This window comes from Cavia porcellus, unplaced genomic scaffold (assembly GCF_034190915.1).
Source record: "Cavia porcellus strain 051 isolate PalLab524CR breed Dunkin Hartley unplaced genomic scaffold, mCavPor4.1 scaffold_27, whole genome shotgun sequence".
Lineage (NCBI taxonomy): Eukaryota > Metazoa > Chordata > Mammalia > Rodentia > Caviidae > Cavia > Cavia porcellus.
The window spans coordinates 30,998,478-31,016,142 of record NW_026947510.1 but is presented as its reverse complement, the minus strand read 5'-3'; the positions used below and the strand labels follow the sequence as shown (position 1 = coordinate 31,016,142).

Sequence of the window (17,665 nt, the reverse complement as noted above, 5' to 3'; positions counted from 1 at the left end):
GAAGAGGAGGAGTAGCCAGTGAACCATGGCCATCTGAAATCCACGTGAGCAAGAAGGAGGGGTACCCAATATTCTATGGCCACTGTAGGTCTAGGGGGCAAGGAGGAGGGGCAGTTGACTATCCTCAGTCATCCTAGGCCAGTGAGGCAAGTAGGAGGGACTTCCAAGACATTATTAGGGTTTGACTTCAAACTAAAAAGTCTGATACAGTCAAAAGTAAATATCTACATATGAAAATTCAGCTCTGAACAGGAAATCAGTCTCCTCCTTTAGCTTCTATCCTAGATGCCATCATTAGTGTAACAGGTTCCTTCTTTTTTATTCTGCATTTAGGAAACAAGACTCAGCTTCTGCCCCAGTACAAGGACTCCCTGTCTAACTCAGGAGATTCCACAGCCTCAGAAGTACAGGACGCCAACTGCTTAGGTGAGGATGTCCCCAGGAAAGAATCTGCTCCTTACTGTGTCAGCACAACTGCCCTGACTCTGTCTCTCCACAGATAGCAGACAGCTGCGTCTGGTGAATGGGGGCACTCGCTGTGCAGGCAGAGTGGAGATTCTGCATCAGGGATCCTGGGGCACCATCTGTGATGACAGCTGGGACCTGAATGATGCCCATGTTGTGTGCAGACAGATGAACTGTGGAGTGGCCCTTAATGCCACAGTCTCTGCTCACTTTGGTCAGGGATCAGGGCCCATCTGGCTGGATGAGCTGAACTGCACAGGAGAGGAGACCCACGTGTGGAACTGCCCTTCCCAGGGCTGGGAGCAGCATGACTGCAGGCACAAAGAGGACGCAGGGGTCATATGCTCAGGTCTGTGCTCACACTTTCCAAAATAGGAGGAGGTGAGAGGGTCTCCAAGATGGTCTCTGACCACAAAATGAGTGTTCAGACAGTATCTCAATGTGCAGAGGTAGGAAGGATCCTTCCCATATGTTTTTCTGTTCAGAAAAAAAAAAAAATAGGATGTGCTATCTCTTCCTGTTGTAGTTGAGCTTCTTGCCCTTCCTTCTCATCTCTGTCACCTGACATTCATTCTCTAGTGTTTGTCAGTTCCCTGTGGGTGCAAATGTTGAGTCCTCCTGCATTATATTCCATTGCTGCTGTATCAAATTACCACACAGTAACATCAAACATGAATTATTACATTACACTTGTTCAGGTAGAATTTTGTCCCATTTCTGGCTGGGATGAAAACAAGATGTTGGCAGGGGTACCCTCTTCTGATGCTTAAGGAAAACTCATATTCACGTCTTTTTTAATTTCTAGAATCTGTCTTCATTTCTTGGCTCCTTCAATCCAGATACCACACAATTCTCTGACCATTCTTCTTTGGTAACACCTCCTTGTAACCAGTATCATAAAAATGATAGTAAAGATATAGTATGAGAACATTATGAGCTAGTGATCACCTAGTTAATCCAGAAACCTACCTATTGAGATTACTAGGATAATCTTGCAACTGAAAGGCCTTCACTTAATCTGGCCAGCAAAGCCCTCTCATCAAGTGAAGAAATGCATTTATAGGCCATAAGTTCAGCATGTGAACGTATTCAGTGCTCCACTATGCTGCTTTCCCTCCACTGCCCTTACTACCTTCCACAAGTTTATTCAAGAAACAGCAATCAGCCTTTGCTTACCTGCAGTGACCTCAGGTCAGAGTCTGTCTTTCATTTTTCTCTACATCACTGTGGCAGTAATTGAATAACTTATTCAGAATTGCAAAATAGGTAAAAGATAAATAAATTTCAGTATTTCTATGTAAAGGTTATTTTCTCAGCATAGTCAACGATGAGTTTTTACTCATTGTAAAGTAAAAAATGTACTAAGGGTCTCCTTATTTCTATGCCTCATTCTGTTTTAGAGTTCCTGGATCTCAGGATGGTGAGCCAGGACCAGGAGTGCTCTGGGTGGCTGGAGATTTTCTACAATGGAACCTGGGGCAGTGTCTGCCTCAGTCCCATGGAAGAAGTGACTTTGTCTGTGATCTGCAAACAGCTTGGCTGTGGGGACACTGGGATTCTCAATACTTCTGTTCCTGCCAGGAAAGGTTCTAGACCGCAGTGGGTGGATGGAATACAGTGTCGGAAAACTGATACCTCTCTCTGGCAGTGTCCTTCTGATGCTTGGAATCAAAGATCTTGCATTCCAAGGGACTCAGCTTATGTCACATGCACAGGTGATCTACTGTCTATTTATGTGCATCTCTCTCAATCCTGTAGGCTTCTATAGGAAAACATCATGTTTTCATATGTAAGTTCTGTGTTTCAATATGTCTACAAAATGAATTTTGAATTTTAGATTACTTATTTAATGTATTTCTTGTTTCCAATAGAAGAAATAGAAAAGTGATAACAGTAATCTATGTGAAAAATATCAGAGAAACTGAATTGGGCATGTGAATCATGAACTAATGCTCCAATAAACTTTTTGAGCAATGTAAATAAAGAGGTGGGAGGAGCAGGGCGCCTTTCAGGTTTTGAGAAAATTCTTATTGTTGGATGTGATAGGGTGAGGGAGAGTCTAACTCAACTGTTTTCCCTCCTCATGACCTCTGAAACTTCAAAAGAGAATTTTCATTAATAGCTAGGTTTAATTTTTGTTATGCTGGTAATGCTGAACTTATTCCAATTAAATTTTGGACTCTACTACTCCTCAGAATTCGCAAGAAAATAAAAACACAGCAAAAAAATTATCTTGCAGTTATTCTTGTCTTCTCAGTGGCATTCAACAATCTGACACTCTCTCCTTTACATTTTTCTTTCTGACCACTCAGTCTTAGCAATTACTCTTATTCAGTCTTCCTGCATTGTATCTTTTCTGTTCGACTGCTAGGCTGAGATACACTGAGGGCTGAGACTCAAACACTCTACTCTTCCTTCATGATGTTCCTCCCCTAGATGATGTTTTTGAGCCCCACAGCCTCAGATGCTGTTATAACATTGACAGCTCCCAAATGTAAACTTACACAATCCATCGTGCCCTGAATTCCAAGCTCATGTTTCATCACTGATTAATGTCATCACTTGATATCTAATAAGCTTCTCAAAGTTAGTTTGAAGAATAGAACAACTGATTCTACCCACTCAGTCTCTACCTCTCACTTTTTCTACCAGTTGAATTTCCAGTCAGTGTCTCTCTTATCACCATTGACATAGGCTCAAATCACCTTCATTTCCCCTCTTCTCACTCTCTCCAATTTCAATAGGAAGTTCTTCCATCTCTATATAAAAATATCTCCTTAACCCTTCTATCCCTTCAATCGCATTATTGCCTTAGATATTCTGGTTATTTCAGTGGTTTCCTCTCTAGTATTTTTTCTGATTGATAATATATTAGCTATTTCATTCCAGAAATATATTTAAAATTCCAATTTGATTAATTTGCTGATGTGTGACGAGGTGACATAACCTCAGAAGTGATGGTGGCACATGCCATTCTATATCTCAGGTGCAAAATCAATTGGAAACTCTATTGCAGGGAGTCTATAACTACCCTATTTAGCCTATATGCAAATGAACATGTAGGCAGATTGTTCGTAAGGACTTTACTCAAGAAAAGGAAGAAGATGCTCTGTAAGTTCCTCTGGAAGATTTAAGAAGACTATGAAGAGTGGAGTTCTTTCTTCACCCCTAATAAAGTGCTTCCCCCATGCCAAATTCCCAGGAAGTGTTCAAAGCAGTGCACTGGTTTAAGAGAACTAAAGGCACAAAGGGGTGGCTCGCCCAACTCCCCTTACACCCACGCCCCTCTTTCTCTTCCCTAAACTGGGCACACTTGCTATTGCTGAATTTATACCTGCTGAGTTCTAAGGGGTTTATGCATTTCACACCTGTTAGTTAAGGTCTCAAGAAATGACAGTTCCTAGCCAGGAGTTTAGCTTGAGTGCTTGGATTTAGCTTGCCTTCTTGGCAAATACAAGGTTGTGAGTTTGATCCCCAGCACAAAAATAAATACATAAATAAATATAAAAAAGGAAAGAAAAAGAAACACCATTCTCTATTTTACAAATTATTATGCACTTATTGTAAGCAAAGAAAATATGTAATAAAAAATGTTAAATTTATCAGATTACATCACCTTTTGTCCACTAGTATTACCTTTAGTTATTTATACTTAATGATTTTAGAGGAATATCTCAAAGCCATTTATTTGTAAAATGGCAAATTTTTATTATCTTTTATTCGTTTTTTACAATATTAGTACATATTATTTTATATTATATTTTCTTAACAATTTAAAACCAATGATTTCTATTTTTATATTCATATTTATATACAAAATTGTGAATTTTGTTTACAATGTTACATTAAAGCACACATATGTACAGGATCAAAAAGTATGCACTCATTATATCCTTCTTCCCTTGCTTTATTTTTTATGTGCTCTCGTTTCCTTCAACATTGTTTCTCTTTCTTATCTCTCACTCTGTCTTTATCTCTGTCTCTCTGTCTCTGCCTCTCTCTCTCTCTCTCTCTCTCTCTCTCTCTCTCTCTTTCTCTTTCTCTCTCTCACACACACAGACCTCATTCAGTTTTATCTCAAGTAATGTGCTGAGAAATCTCTGAAAATCACAGTAAAAGGGAATGTAAAGATAAATATTTCACAAATGTTGGCATTCTCCATGGTCTCTTTTCCTAACTTCTTATCTTTTCCCTGTAGAAGCTAAAGTTTACTAAAGGTAAAGATCATGTTTCTTAGCTACCTTCTCTCATTTCTGAGACAGAATATACGACACCCCAAAGTTACATGGAGAAATGTTTAGCTCAAAGTTTGTAAAGGTCTCAATCATAATAGTCTGGCTCCAAGGCAGGGTGGTATATGCTCAGAAAATAGTACTACAAATCAGTACCATTGGTTTCTATTATCTTTCTATCTGATTATCAAGAAGTGAAATGAATTATATTTAGCAGCATTAACAAATCTACCTACTCATTCAATAAATGTTTACAAGCCCCTCTTCAGAGTACATAGAGAAGGTTCTCTTTAATTATTTATTGAGGACTTAGACCACCATGAAACACACTGTTCTGACACAGGAACAAAGGAATTGGGACATGTGAGCCCTTTCCTCTATGGAATTCGGTTTTTGATATGTGTAAGTATCTGTGTATATTTGATATTGTGTTTGGTGTGAGCAAGTTGTAAGTTATGAAACTGAAATGAAAAAAATTAATTTGAAATGTTGATAAACAAATGAGTCAGTAATATCTCCGCAGGCAAACTGCTGAACTAATGTTAAAGGCTCTTGTGTGTCATTGCTATCTGAACTGCACTCAATACCTAGAGATCTTTGTTTTGGGGGAGGACGAGGACCAGCCACCCCTGACTCAGTGCCATTCCACTGTCTCCTTCTGTAGGACTGAGACCTAAGAGCTGTCCAGAGTCTGCCCCCTGCACAGGTACTTCAGCCCCTCCTTGTTTCCTCATATTCCCTAGGGGCTCCTTCTCTCCACCAAGGAAGTAAAAGGAATTGTTGCTGCTTTTCCAGACACACAGAAGCTGCGGCTCAGAGGAGGAGACAGCAAGTGCTCAGGACGTGTAGAGCTGTGGTACAAAGGCTCCTGGGGCACAGTGTGTGATGATTCCTGGGATCTGGCAGAGGCTGAGGTGGTGTGTCAGCAGCTGGGCTGTGGCCATGCGCTGGCGGCTCTGGGAAAGGCTGCATTTGGCCCTGGAAATGGAAGCATCTGGCTCGATGAAATGCAGTGCAGAGGCAGGGAGTCTTCCCTGTGGGACTGTGCCAGGGCACCCTGGGGACAGAGTGACTGCAAGCATGAGGAGGATGCAGGCGTGAGGTGCTCAGGTGAGCGGCAGGGCCAGGTGTGTGGGCTGGGGCCATGGGAGAGTATTGTCCAAAACTGCGTCTGCCTTGTGCCATGGTAGAAGAAGCTGTGCTCTAAACTGCTGAGAGAAACATGCACTGATGTTGTGAATGTCTAACAAAGTGGAGTGATTCTATATTCTTTCTTTTCTCTTTAGATGAAAGGACAACAGTTTCTCCCATTGATAGAAGTAAGTAGCTCTTCCTTGAGCCAGGCCATAGAGACATGTTTTGATGTTCATACCTGTGCAATAGAAATGTACATATTTAGGCAGTATTGCAATAGGCCAGATGGTCAAGCTTTCAAAGTAACCATGAAATTTCATTCCACTGTGGCAGCCACAGGGCTTCCAGTGCTAACAGAAATTCATTTTAGAGAGATCTTCATTCAGAAGATAGACCTTTGACCCTCTCTAAAAACTGACAGCCTCTTTTCATTCTCAGGTACCAGCTCAAGCTCTCCACCTGTTCCAGGTTTCTTTTCTTTACCTGTGATCATCTGCATCATCCTGGGAGCCCTCCTCCTCCTGGTCCTCATTGTCCTGGGGACTCAGATGCGCAGATGGAAAACAGTGATCCGAGGTGTGGCTTCACACTTTTGGTAATGTAGATTTATGTGGAAAAAGTGTCTTTAATTTTCCCATGACTGGAAAAAGTATACCTCATTCTCACATCTTTAGAGGAGAAGTGATTATTTTGTCTCACATTTTAGTGAATTTTAATGCATGGCTGGTTAGCTCCAAGACAGAAACTATAAGGCAGAATCTTATGGCATAAGCTTTTTACTTTATATAACAATGAAGCAAAAGAAAAAGGGTGGAATTTGTAACTGAGATATTCCCTCCAAAGGCAGGCCTCCTGCCTCTTCCACCCAGACCCACTTTTTAACAGCATAATCACCATGAACTCTTGAGTGGATAAAAATATACATGTATGTAGTTCTTCTCTCATAGTAACACATGAGACTTTTTTTTAGGGGGGGGGGAGACATTTTTTTTTTTTAATCTAAGCCCTGACATTCAACCAATTGTCCAGAAAAGCTTATGCAGAATGAACAGAGTGTATCTCCTGGGGTCACTGGTATCTTAATAGTGCCAGCAATTTTGACAAGTTCTACTCCAAAATCTCCTCTGAGACACTCAAGACAACTTCTTTCTGTGAGTTCCTATGAAAATCAAAGATAAAATTAAACACTTCAAAAATATATGGGAACAAAGTGAATATGCCTGTTCTGAAAGTGAGATATAGGATGATATAAAGAAATGAAATCAAAGCAAAAATATAACTGAGCAGGTCAAACATTAAAACCTGTTCTAGGTTCAACACGTAGGAGAAGTTGTGACAAGTTTTGAACTTGGCCAAAAGATTGTAGCTTAAATGGCCTTTGTCTTGAGTTGGCTACAATACTATCTATGGCTGTACTTGGCAAAGGTGTTTTGCTCCTGGCATATTCAGCTTTCCATTTCCCTTTAGTTTCACTCTCAGCTTCACACACTACTCTGTTGTGGATCCCTTTGAAATTTGGATAGAAGTCTCTCTAATATCATAACTCTAGTATCTTACATGCTTCCAAAATTAATACAATGTGTATTGTACCAAGGTCTGCCATGGACTGAGAAGTCATCTTGTATCTGTGGACCATGGCATACATGAAATCTGAGGGCATGGAAGGCTGGGCAAAGTGAAATGAATTCTGGGTGACTATTTTTGTAGAAGGACATTTTTGAGAAGGAGTCCCAGGGACTCTCATCTTCTCAAATTAAAAGTTTTCAATTTTGGACCTGAGGTAGACTAGGTCTTTACTGAGATGCCTTTATTACAATTTTTCTTTTGAAAATGATGAAAAGTAGTATTTTCTTTTTTATGCTAATCTCTCCAGCAACCACTACTCTCTTTGACTCCAACTATACAGGTCCTTCCTTTCTGGAGAAGTTGTGAATTTTTCACACCATCAGGGTGATCCCTTTCTGATCTTGCCTCAAACTATTAATCTCTACCAGCATCCAACTGTACCCATGCCACAGCCTAAATACTAGCTACTATAAAGTTCTGTCTGCCAGATTAATACATCCACCACCTACAATCTCAGTCTCCTCCAAAGTCTTAGGACATGGACAAAATGAAGATAAGTTTTCTGTTAAGGTATAATGCACATTTCTATCACTACAAAAGGGATCCTTATTCCCTACTGAAACCTTTTGAGCTTGTCTTTGGCCCACATTCCTAATATCATTCTGGTCTTCTTAACTCTGAACAAAATCTCCCATCAATCTCTGACTACTCTGCTTACAGCATTCTGAGGCTTCTTGAGATTTATATCTCCAAACATTTCCAAACTTCAGAAGAAAACAAATATCAAAGGCTCCCGAAACTCGTAGTCAGGTACACTGACAGAAAAATCTGTACTGTGTGCAGCAAGTTTCTATGTTTGCCACTTTTCCATTCCTAGAATATATTGTCCCAAAAACTGCCACTTAAAGGAACAGAAGTTGTATTCTGGATCACAGATTAATTGGATTGAGGCTATGGTTGGCTAGCTTCAAGGTAAAAACTCTATGACAGAATGGCATGGTGGAGGAAATCTGTCCACTAAATGGAGATGAGAAAACTGCAGGGAAAAAGACAAGAATACAACTACCAAGTCATCTCTCAGTGAACCCATTCCTTCTCACCAGGCCCCATCTCAGAGCATCAGTCTTCAGGGGTGATATTTTAGATATAAACCGTAAAAGAAAGCATCATACAAGGTGTGACTTTTAGGTAATTGTCATGCTTCCATATACATTTTCATTATTTGAAAAATATTTTCCTCTAATTACATTTCAAGATTTAAAAGACTTGAATTCTTCATCATAAATGAATATGGGAAATCTAAAAATTACTTTTTCATATAGATAGTGAGAGTTTGACTGAGCATAAGATGCATGTATGGTCAGAAAACCTACTTCTGTCCCAAAATAGCACAATGCAAAGATAGTGACCTTGCAGCCCAAAGGAGTGTCCCCAAAACCAAATATAAGGGAAGTCAAATACTTTCTGTTGGTGAGGAAATGCCTCTAGGAGCAAACCCTGAACTCATATTACTTTCTTTGCCATTTTTTCTTTGAAGATCCTCTGAAGGAGGCCTTTTATGAGGAGATACGGTACCTTGTAAAGCCACAGGAGGACATGTTTGACAACACAGGTGTGTACCTTACAGTCTTTTGTGGTCATGAGCTGGCTTTGGTTTTGTGCTTTCAGTATCTAAAAAATTTAGGTCAATTTTATTGGTGCATTTTAGTTATATAAAGTGATGACATTCAGCATATAGAATTTGTACATGTAACTGGTATATATTGATACTTCTTGTTTTCCATTTCTTTCCCTTCACTTCAAACTCTCTATCTCTTTGTATTTGTAAAAGCCTTGCAATTTGAAGATGAAATCTGACCTTCCATAATCAGCCTTATCTAAGGTAGAAACTCCAAGTCCTTATTGTGGACCTGTAATATAATTACCTCTCCTGTCTCCTGCCTGATGTTTTTCTTCCTATCAGGAAAACTATTTGAGGACTCAGTGACTAAGCTCCCATATTACACAGAGGAAAATGAGGAAAATGAAGAGAATGAAGACCCGAGGTCTGCCTCAGGTAGTAGAGATAAATCTCCCTTTTATAGGTTATGGGAGAAGAAAAAGCCTTGTCTGGGGAGAATGTTCTCCTGTGATTAGGATGGGGATGATTATTTCTTCCTGGGGTAAAACAATGTGCTTTTGTCTGCTTACACTGTGATCTTGTATTGGGCCCTGACCTAGATCCCCACTCTCTCAAATGAATGAGAGAAGAGGCTTAAATAAAATAAGATAAGTGGTATTATTTTAGGGGTCCAGGAAGATCAAAGCCCTTTAATGGAGCTCCAGGCTCTGAGGGCTAAGAAAAAGACTTCTCTGGACTGCCCATCTTTATTAGGTCCAACAATAAGGGGCAGGAAAACTGAGGAAAGCATAGGAAATTGCAGGACCTTGGAAATTATTTCAAAGACTTCTCAAAGTAGTGAATTATGCCAATTTAGGAGGACCATCTTATCTCCAGGATGATATTTATGGTAGGAGTGCAACCGCATGAATGAAATGTCTTCAGCTACAGTCGCCATTTTCTTCATTAATGTTGCAGCCAAGATGTCTTCATCTGTGGCCTTAGCTTTCCCTTTGAGATATCTCTGGCCTCACAGGCCACTACAGGCCTCAGCCAGGACCATTCATACAGGTTCACCTAGTATGAGTCAGCTCCTCTTACCAGGCAAGGCCTAGGAGAGATCTAGGAAAGACTCACAGATAAACACAGAAAGCGAATTAATTTTAAATTCTGCTTAGAGCTGATGCATAGTGTTTTCCAACAATCTTGGAATAAGCAGGGTCATATTTTATGTTCTTGGCCTCCACAGATACTTCTACAGAGCCACAAATATACCACAAATTAACTACCATAAATTCAAAAGCTATTTTTTTCACAAATAACATTGCAAAATTTAAAAACTCCATGATGATAAAGAACAATGAGAAATACATTTTACACATTCACATAGAGCAATAAATCATTCATATTAATATTACAAGATTTTTTGAAAGGTAACTTAAATATTGACTAAAATACATGAAGTTACCGTCTACCCAGAGATCTTCCCTACAAAAGACCAAAGAGGGGAGACTGTCCACCCTGGAAATTTCCCAAGTGATAAAAAAATGCATAATTTGGGATGAATCACATAAAGAAAAGCTCTGTCGAGATGAAATCCAAAGGTCAACACAGTACTAGTAGGGGTGAAATCATATCATCTAATTGGAAGTGAGATTGCCTATCTCAGTGTTGCACAAAACAAGGTCTTACTGTCCCTCCCAACTCTATATGCCCTACTGCTTCAGAAAGGACATGCATAGAACTGGAGATATAACTCAGCAACCAGCACCTACATGGAAAATTCAAGGAAATACCCTGACTTCAATTCCTGGTATCAAAAAGAGAAAGGAAGGAAGGAAGGAAGGAAGGAAGGAAGGAAGGAAGGAAGGAAGAAAGAAAGAAAGAAAGAAAGAAAGAAAGAAAGAAAGAAAGAAAGAAAGAGAAAAATTGGATTTTTACCAGATTCATCTAGTATATACATATAACATGTTTCAATCTGAATCATAACCATAATGTAGTACTTGCAACTCAGATCACTAATTTGTTAATGTATTGTAGAATTAAAGAATATTTTAATAAAATATTATTTACCTTAATATATTGGCATATTTTAAGGATTTAATGATTTCTAAAAATACAAATATATATCTGTCATTCAACAACCTTGGAACATGGTGGCTATTATATTAGAGTCCCTACATTTGAAGACATTTAAATAGTTTTGCCCAATCAATTTTGCTCTTCCACTTTATTCATTGTCTGTTTTCAGAACATCCAGAACAGCATGCTGTTATCACAGAGAATGGATATGATGATATTGAAGAGTTACCTTTTCCTAAAATTCCTTCCTCCCCTGAGATGAGTGAGATGCACTGTTTCCCACAAGATGGTGGTGGTGCCAGGAATTCTCAGTCAAGTTGGTGTACATCTCTTTTCTCCACTGTGTTACTTAACTGTTATGGGAAACATAAATTTAGATCAAGCAATCATCAGTTTTTGTTTACTATCAGTTATGGGTCAAAAAGCTAGTTAGATAGACATGTATACTTAATGATGTCAACTGTTCACTATTAAAACTATTATTATAAATATTATTCTAAATATTCCAATTGTTCTGAGAAAAAATATGGTACTTTCCTGTGTTCATGATTACTTCTCATATATGTGAACTTAATACTTTTGTGCTTTTACTGCTATTTTTATAGTAATAACAACACTTGATCTGACTATGAATATGGGTGCTCTTTCTATTTGTTGGTATACTCTGTAAATTTTTCTAATAACAAGGCAAATTTTGTTTATGAGCTGTAGAAATTTAGCCTATGTACTATATAAATTTTATAGAAAACAGTAAACAAATATTTGAAGTTGAAATTTTTCATTATACTAGCAGAATGTGCAATTGGCCTTAAGTAAAGAATGATAAAATTTTAGCAATATGAGAAAGAAAAAAATTAGTGCCCTTGTTTCAGTTGCCCCGGACATCATTGCCATGGACTAGTCTTTCTGCTCATATATGGACATGGTGTTCATGGAGATCAAGACACAGTGAGACTGGGTTCATCTGTCAACTTTTGAATCAAGGAGAGTTAATTAACACTTTGAGGTCATGTGTGGTCTGTCATGAGGCACAGAGCAAATCTCGTTATCATCTCTTCTTCATTTCTTAGGGTATAGGTTCAGCCATTTCTGAAAGAGGCTTTTCTTCCTCTTTCTCATTCCTTGTCATTAATGAACTATTTCTTTCTCATTGCTGACATCATCACAATGCTATGAAGAGAGAAGTCAGTATCAGTTAGTTCTATCTCACCTTTTAGAAGAGCTCTGTGCCCTTGCATTACTTTGTACTCACTATGCTCACACGAATTATTCTAAAAAAGTACTATTGATTTTTTTTTCATCACAGAAATAATGACTCTCCTTACTGTTACAGGCACCTTCCGTCAACCTCCAAGAGAAGGTAGTAACTCCAGCATGGAAGAGAAGGGATCTCCATTGTCACTAAGACAAGAAAACTTTAGATATGATGATGTTGAGCTTAGTGTCATGTAATGCCATATTTGTAGCAACTAAGTCTACAAAGAACTTTGTAATGCTTTTCCCAAATAAATGAGTATCTGTCATCTTCATTACTGTCAAGTTTTGACATGTAAACCAGTGGTATTTTTCCTTAATAATGTAGGTACATTGAACCTGATGGCCTTGGAAAATTCATTTTTCAGTCATAAACCTTTCCTTCTGTGACACCATATGACCATATCTTTAAAATGATTACAGTACAAACATAAACCAAAGCAATTCTCACAAAAAAATAACAGATAATATCACAAATCTTTCTCTTCAACAAAGATAAACTAGGGTAACATGTATATTGATTTTTTTTACATTGAACTTATTGTTTGAGGAAATATTTGAATTTTTCTCCAATTCTATTAATTTCTCTAGTATTGTGTTTTTCCTCTCTCTCTCACATAAGAGAAACCATGTTGTAATTTCCACTTTTGTGTATGAATGACTTCACTTAACTTTGTGTTATCACCTACCAACAAATGTTATCATTTACCAATGAATGCCTAATGTTTTTCTTTCTTTATGGTAGAACAGAACTCCATTTTATACAAATACTATGTTCTCTTTATGCACTTGTTGATCAATTATAATGCTGATACTGAGATCAACAGTAGTAATTATAATTTTTGATAACAGAAACATGGGTATAGAGGTCCCTTTCTCACTCTCATCATGGCCCAGAAAGTTTATATTTGCAATTCCATGGAGAAGTTATAGAATTCTAGCATGCTAATTCCAGTCTACCAGTTCCAGTGCAACCCAAGGTGAGAATAAAGATAGAAAGATGTATATACAATTATAGGGAGCCAAGGATGATGGTTCACCAGAACAGAAGTCAAGACCCAAGACCCAATCCAAGTTTTATTAATTCTCCATGAAAGTAATGGCTGGAGGATGAGTGAAATTGAGAGTGGCAGGAAATATTTGACTGCCGTGAACTGGACTAGGTAGGCCTCCTACGATCACCTCTGATATTTAGAGGTCTAGAAATGCTGAAGGAGTACTCTGCATAAAACAGCAGAAGTAGTGTCTGATATTGTGAGGCTGATGTTTCACCTCTGTTATGAAAGTTGTAACTTTCTTTCCAGGCTCAGTCCCAGCTGACGGCGTGGAGCAAGGCTCTCCATATTGCCTGGAAAAACATGTATTTGGGGAGCCACTGGGTAGGGAAGCAGCATCTGTCACCTTGTTTCAAAGATTACACATGAGCTCCTCATTTAGGCCAATCTACATTGCATAAATCCAGTTGAAGTGACAAAAAGAAATCCCAGCCAGCTCTGCACATATGAAAACATGGATATAGGGCCAATTTGTGCAAAATAGATATTATTGCTCTTTCAGTGAGAATCAAGAAGAGTCCTCTGAGGGCCAGTGTTTTATCTCAGCTGTCTTAAGTGCCTTCTTGGCAAATACAAGGAACTGAGTTGGATCCCAGGCACACACACACACACACACACACACACACACACACACACACAAAGTCCTCTGGTTCTTCCCCCCACACACATAATTATGTAAATATCCCTGTAGTCTTCTCATTTAAAATCTTTTGGGAAGATACCTAGAAAAGGACAGCTGGATCAAACAGAATTTCTATTTTCAATGAATCTGCACATTGATTGCCATGGTGATCATCCTAAATTGACATTCCCTCCAACAGTAAAGAGGGATTTCCCCCCAGCCACAAACAAGTTCACCAGCATTTTTTATAATGATCATGCTTTGTGAAGTAAGATGATATCTCAGTGCAGTTTTAATTTTCATTTCTCTAATGGATAGCACTAATGACCATTTTTAAATGTCTTTACTGGCCATTTGTACTTCTTATAAGAATTGTTTATCAATTTTAAAAGCCTATATTTTAAATAGGTCTTTTATTTTGAGGCTTCTAATGTTTTGGAGTACTTTACAGTGTGAGATATGATTCAATTTTTATTCTGTTGCATGTGAATTTTTCACTATCTCAGCAATACTTTTTTTAAAAGTTTTATGTCTATTAATCTATTTTTACATCTCATCAAAGCTCAAATAATCAAAAAAAGAAGGACTAATTTTTACCTCTCAATACTATTCTGTTATGTGCAGTATAATATCATTTTGATTACTTCGGCTTAAAAGTAAATATTGAAATTTTTTTTTTTTTGTCTTTTTCGTTTTTATCGGTACCAAGGATCGAACTCACGACTGCCTGCTTGCAAGGCAGGCGCTAATGCCACTGAGCTAAAACCCCAGCGCAAATATTGAAATTTTGAAGCAATACTCTTTACACTTCTTTTTCAAAATTGTATTGGGAAATTCTAGGTATAAATTATTTCCACATAAATTTGAATATGATTTAGTCAATTTGTGCAAAAACAGTTAAGATTTTGATGGAGATTTCATCAAATCTAAAGATCAGTTTGCAGAGTGAAAGAGTTTTGCCCTAAAATAAATTACAGGACAATATGGCAGTTGTTCAACATGGTAGAAAACAAAATTGGGGATGCTTAACCTGATGACCACTTCCTCCTTCTTCTGCAATTACAACTTCCTCCTTCCTTTCCCAGTGCATGCAACCAAAATTCAAATCAGCTCCTCCAGTGTCATCAATGCCTGCCCCAAGAACCACATCCAGTCAAAGGTTACAAATACCCCACATTCCCAAATACTGGCAAAGGAGAAAGCCAAATCCTTGCTGGTTGTGGGCTCCTCTCCATATCCTTTAAACAAAGAAGTCACTTTTACTTTTTCTTATATTCCACTCCTTTATTGTGCCAGAAAACTCTAACAAATAGTATGCCATCCTCATAGTTCTGAGTGCTTCAATCTATGATGAAGGACAAACTTTCCACTTATTCAGCACTTTTTAAAGCTCTTCAGAGATGTTTTTTTCACTTTCAACAAATATTGAATTTTTGCTGCCAGGCAGTTCACTTATACTTACTTTTCCCTCCTAACTTCCTGGACTGTAATTCTATCAAATTACTGAGGAGAATTATAACACAAGAGGTTTGTCATTCTTTGTCTTCTCAGGAAACAATTTCAGCTTTTCACAATTCAGTAGGATATTAACTAGATATTCTTCTTACATGTCTCTTACATGGCGAGAAAATTTCATTAATTTTAGTTTTGGGGGATTTTTTTCACAAAAGATATTAGACACATAACTTTTTTCTTACACTTGTTATTTTGATCGTTTGATTTTTTCCAAATTTTAATAATGTATATTATATTGATGTATTTATAAACTTTACATTTCTCAGAAACTTAAATTGGTCATGTTGTATACTTTTTTCATATGTAACTGATTTTGGTTTATAATATTTTATTGAGTAATTTTATGTACACATTTTCCAATATCGATCTGACTTTTTATTTCTGTTGAAAAATTTATTGTATTTTGTGAGAGAATTACTCTTGTAGGATGAGTTGGGAAATGTTTTCTTCTCTGGTATATTACAAGTTTTTTAAGTACATTAATTTACTCATTCATTCATTCATCTTTGCTGATAATGAGAATTGATCTCATGACCTTTGATCTATACACGTTGGCCATTTTATATCTGTTAAGTTTCTGGTAAGTTTCTCAAGTTGAATTTGAATTCATGGTCCTCTCATCTCAGTCTCTCACAGTGCTGAAACTTCAGAAGGAAGCTACCATGTCAGTTTTGATGCTACTTCCTAATGTGTTTGGTAGATTTTCCCAGTGAATTCATCTGGCTCCTTCTCTTCCCATTGAAAATTTCAATAAATCCCCATATCATGCAGATCACCAAAATTTCTCATCTCTTCCAGCAAGCTCAAAGGAGTTACTTTCTATGCTGTAAAAGGTAAGCAGAGAACACAGGTAGTACAAATGCCCAGGGATCTGCTTATAAATCAGAAATACATACTGAAAACAATTAGGTTCTATTACCATCTCCAACACAGTGGCAAGCTTCTTCTTAATGATTTAGTTCTAAAATAACAGAGAGTCCATAACAGTCCTTAAGGAAATTGACTTTATTTGGAACATAGTATGAGAACAAGTAGGAAAATACCAAATTAAAAATATTTTGAATGGTAAAAAAAATCATGAAAAGACAACCTGTGGGGGGGGGAAATATATATATATATATATATATATATATATATATATATATGATAAGGAAATAATAAATACTTTATAAATAAATTGAACATTAACTTCATACTCAGGAGTGATAATTCTGATTGAGACTGCAATAAAGCTATAGAAAAATTTGAGAGAATGGTCATTTTCATTATGTTTGTTCTTCCTACTCATGAGAAAGGGTTATGTTTCCATTTTCTAATATACTCTTCAATATTTTTTGGGAACACTGTAATTTTCAATGTATACATCTTTTACTTTATACTTGACAAAACTAAAAAAAAAAATCCTAAAATTCATTTGGACGATGATTATACACAGAATAAAAAGAAATTCTAGCTAACAAAGTTAAGGCATAAGGCATCACACTACGTGACTTGAAATTATGTTGTAAAATTACTGTGACAAAATGACATGGTACTAGCAAATAAAAAAAAACTGACCTCAGTATCAGAAGAACATATAGAAGATGTATAAACAACTCGAGACACACTCAGTGTCCTTATCATTGACAAAGTGGCAAAACATGATTGCTGAATGAAATGTAGCCTGTTTAATAATTGACTGTGCAAAAATTGGTGTTCTACATATGAAATGTGAAATCTAGATGCAACCCCTCAGCTTGAACTAAACAAAAATTCAAATCCATCAAAGATCTAAACATTATATCAGAAAAGGTAACTTTGCTGGAAGATAAAATAGGTAGAACTTTCGAAGACATAAGAACAAAAATTCTGATTGCATGGGAAATAATGCAAAGAATCAACAACTCTGAAATCATACTGTTAAAAGCTTTTGCACAGCAGAGCAAAGTATTCATAGAGTGAAGACACCATTCACAGTAGAAAAAAATCTTTAGCCAGCTGTGTCTCAGAAAAAGCACTAGTATCTATAATATGCAAACTGTTGAAAAACATCCAGACTCCTCTCCAATTTAAAGATTCAATCCAAAAGTGGACAGGTGAAGTGAATACAGACTTCTCAGAAGAAGATATACAAATGTTTAAAAATTTGACAATACTAATC

The 17,665-nt window shown here is 37.3% G+C and overlaps 1 protein-coding gene across 2 annotated transcripts in view; it reads left to right on the top strand.

Moving 5' to 3' along the window:
- LOC100733221 (antigen WC1.1-like) overlaps positions 1-12,833 on the top strand; it is a 100,142-nt gene extending 87,309 nt beyond the window's left edge. Inside the window, exons 9-19 of one of the 2 annotated variants that reach the window (XM_063238126.1) lie at positions 334-426; positions 500-814; positions 1,866-2,180; positions 5,362-5,403; positions 5,493-5,807; positions 5,984-6,016; positions 6,270-6,407; positions 8,935-9,009; positions 9,361-9,453; positions 11,249-11,395; positions 12,413-12,833. In XM_063238126.1, coding sequence (XP_063094196.1) covers positions 334-426; positions 500-814; positions 1,866-2,180; positions 5,362-5,403; positions 5,493-5,807; positions 5,984-6,016; positions 6,270-6,407; positions 8,935-9,009; positions 9,361-9,453; positions 11,249-11,395; positions 12,413-12,531 — 1,685 coding nt within the window. In that variant the 3' untranslated portion in view covers positions 12,532-12,833. The remainder of the gene's footprint in view (positions 1-333; positions 427-499; positions 815-1,865; positions 2,181-5,361; positions 5,404-5,492; positions 5,808-5,983; positions 6,017-6,269; positions 6,408-8,934; positions 9,010-9,360; positions 9,454-11,248; positions 11,396-12,412) is intronic. The other variant, XM_023564920.2, reaches the window with a different exon arrangement.
- Positions 12,834-17,665: the final 4,832 nt, after the last annotated feature.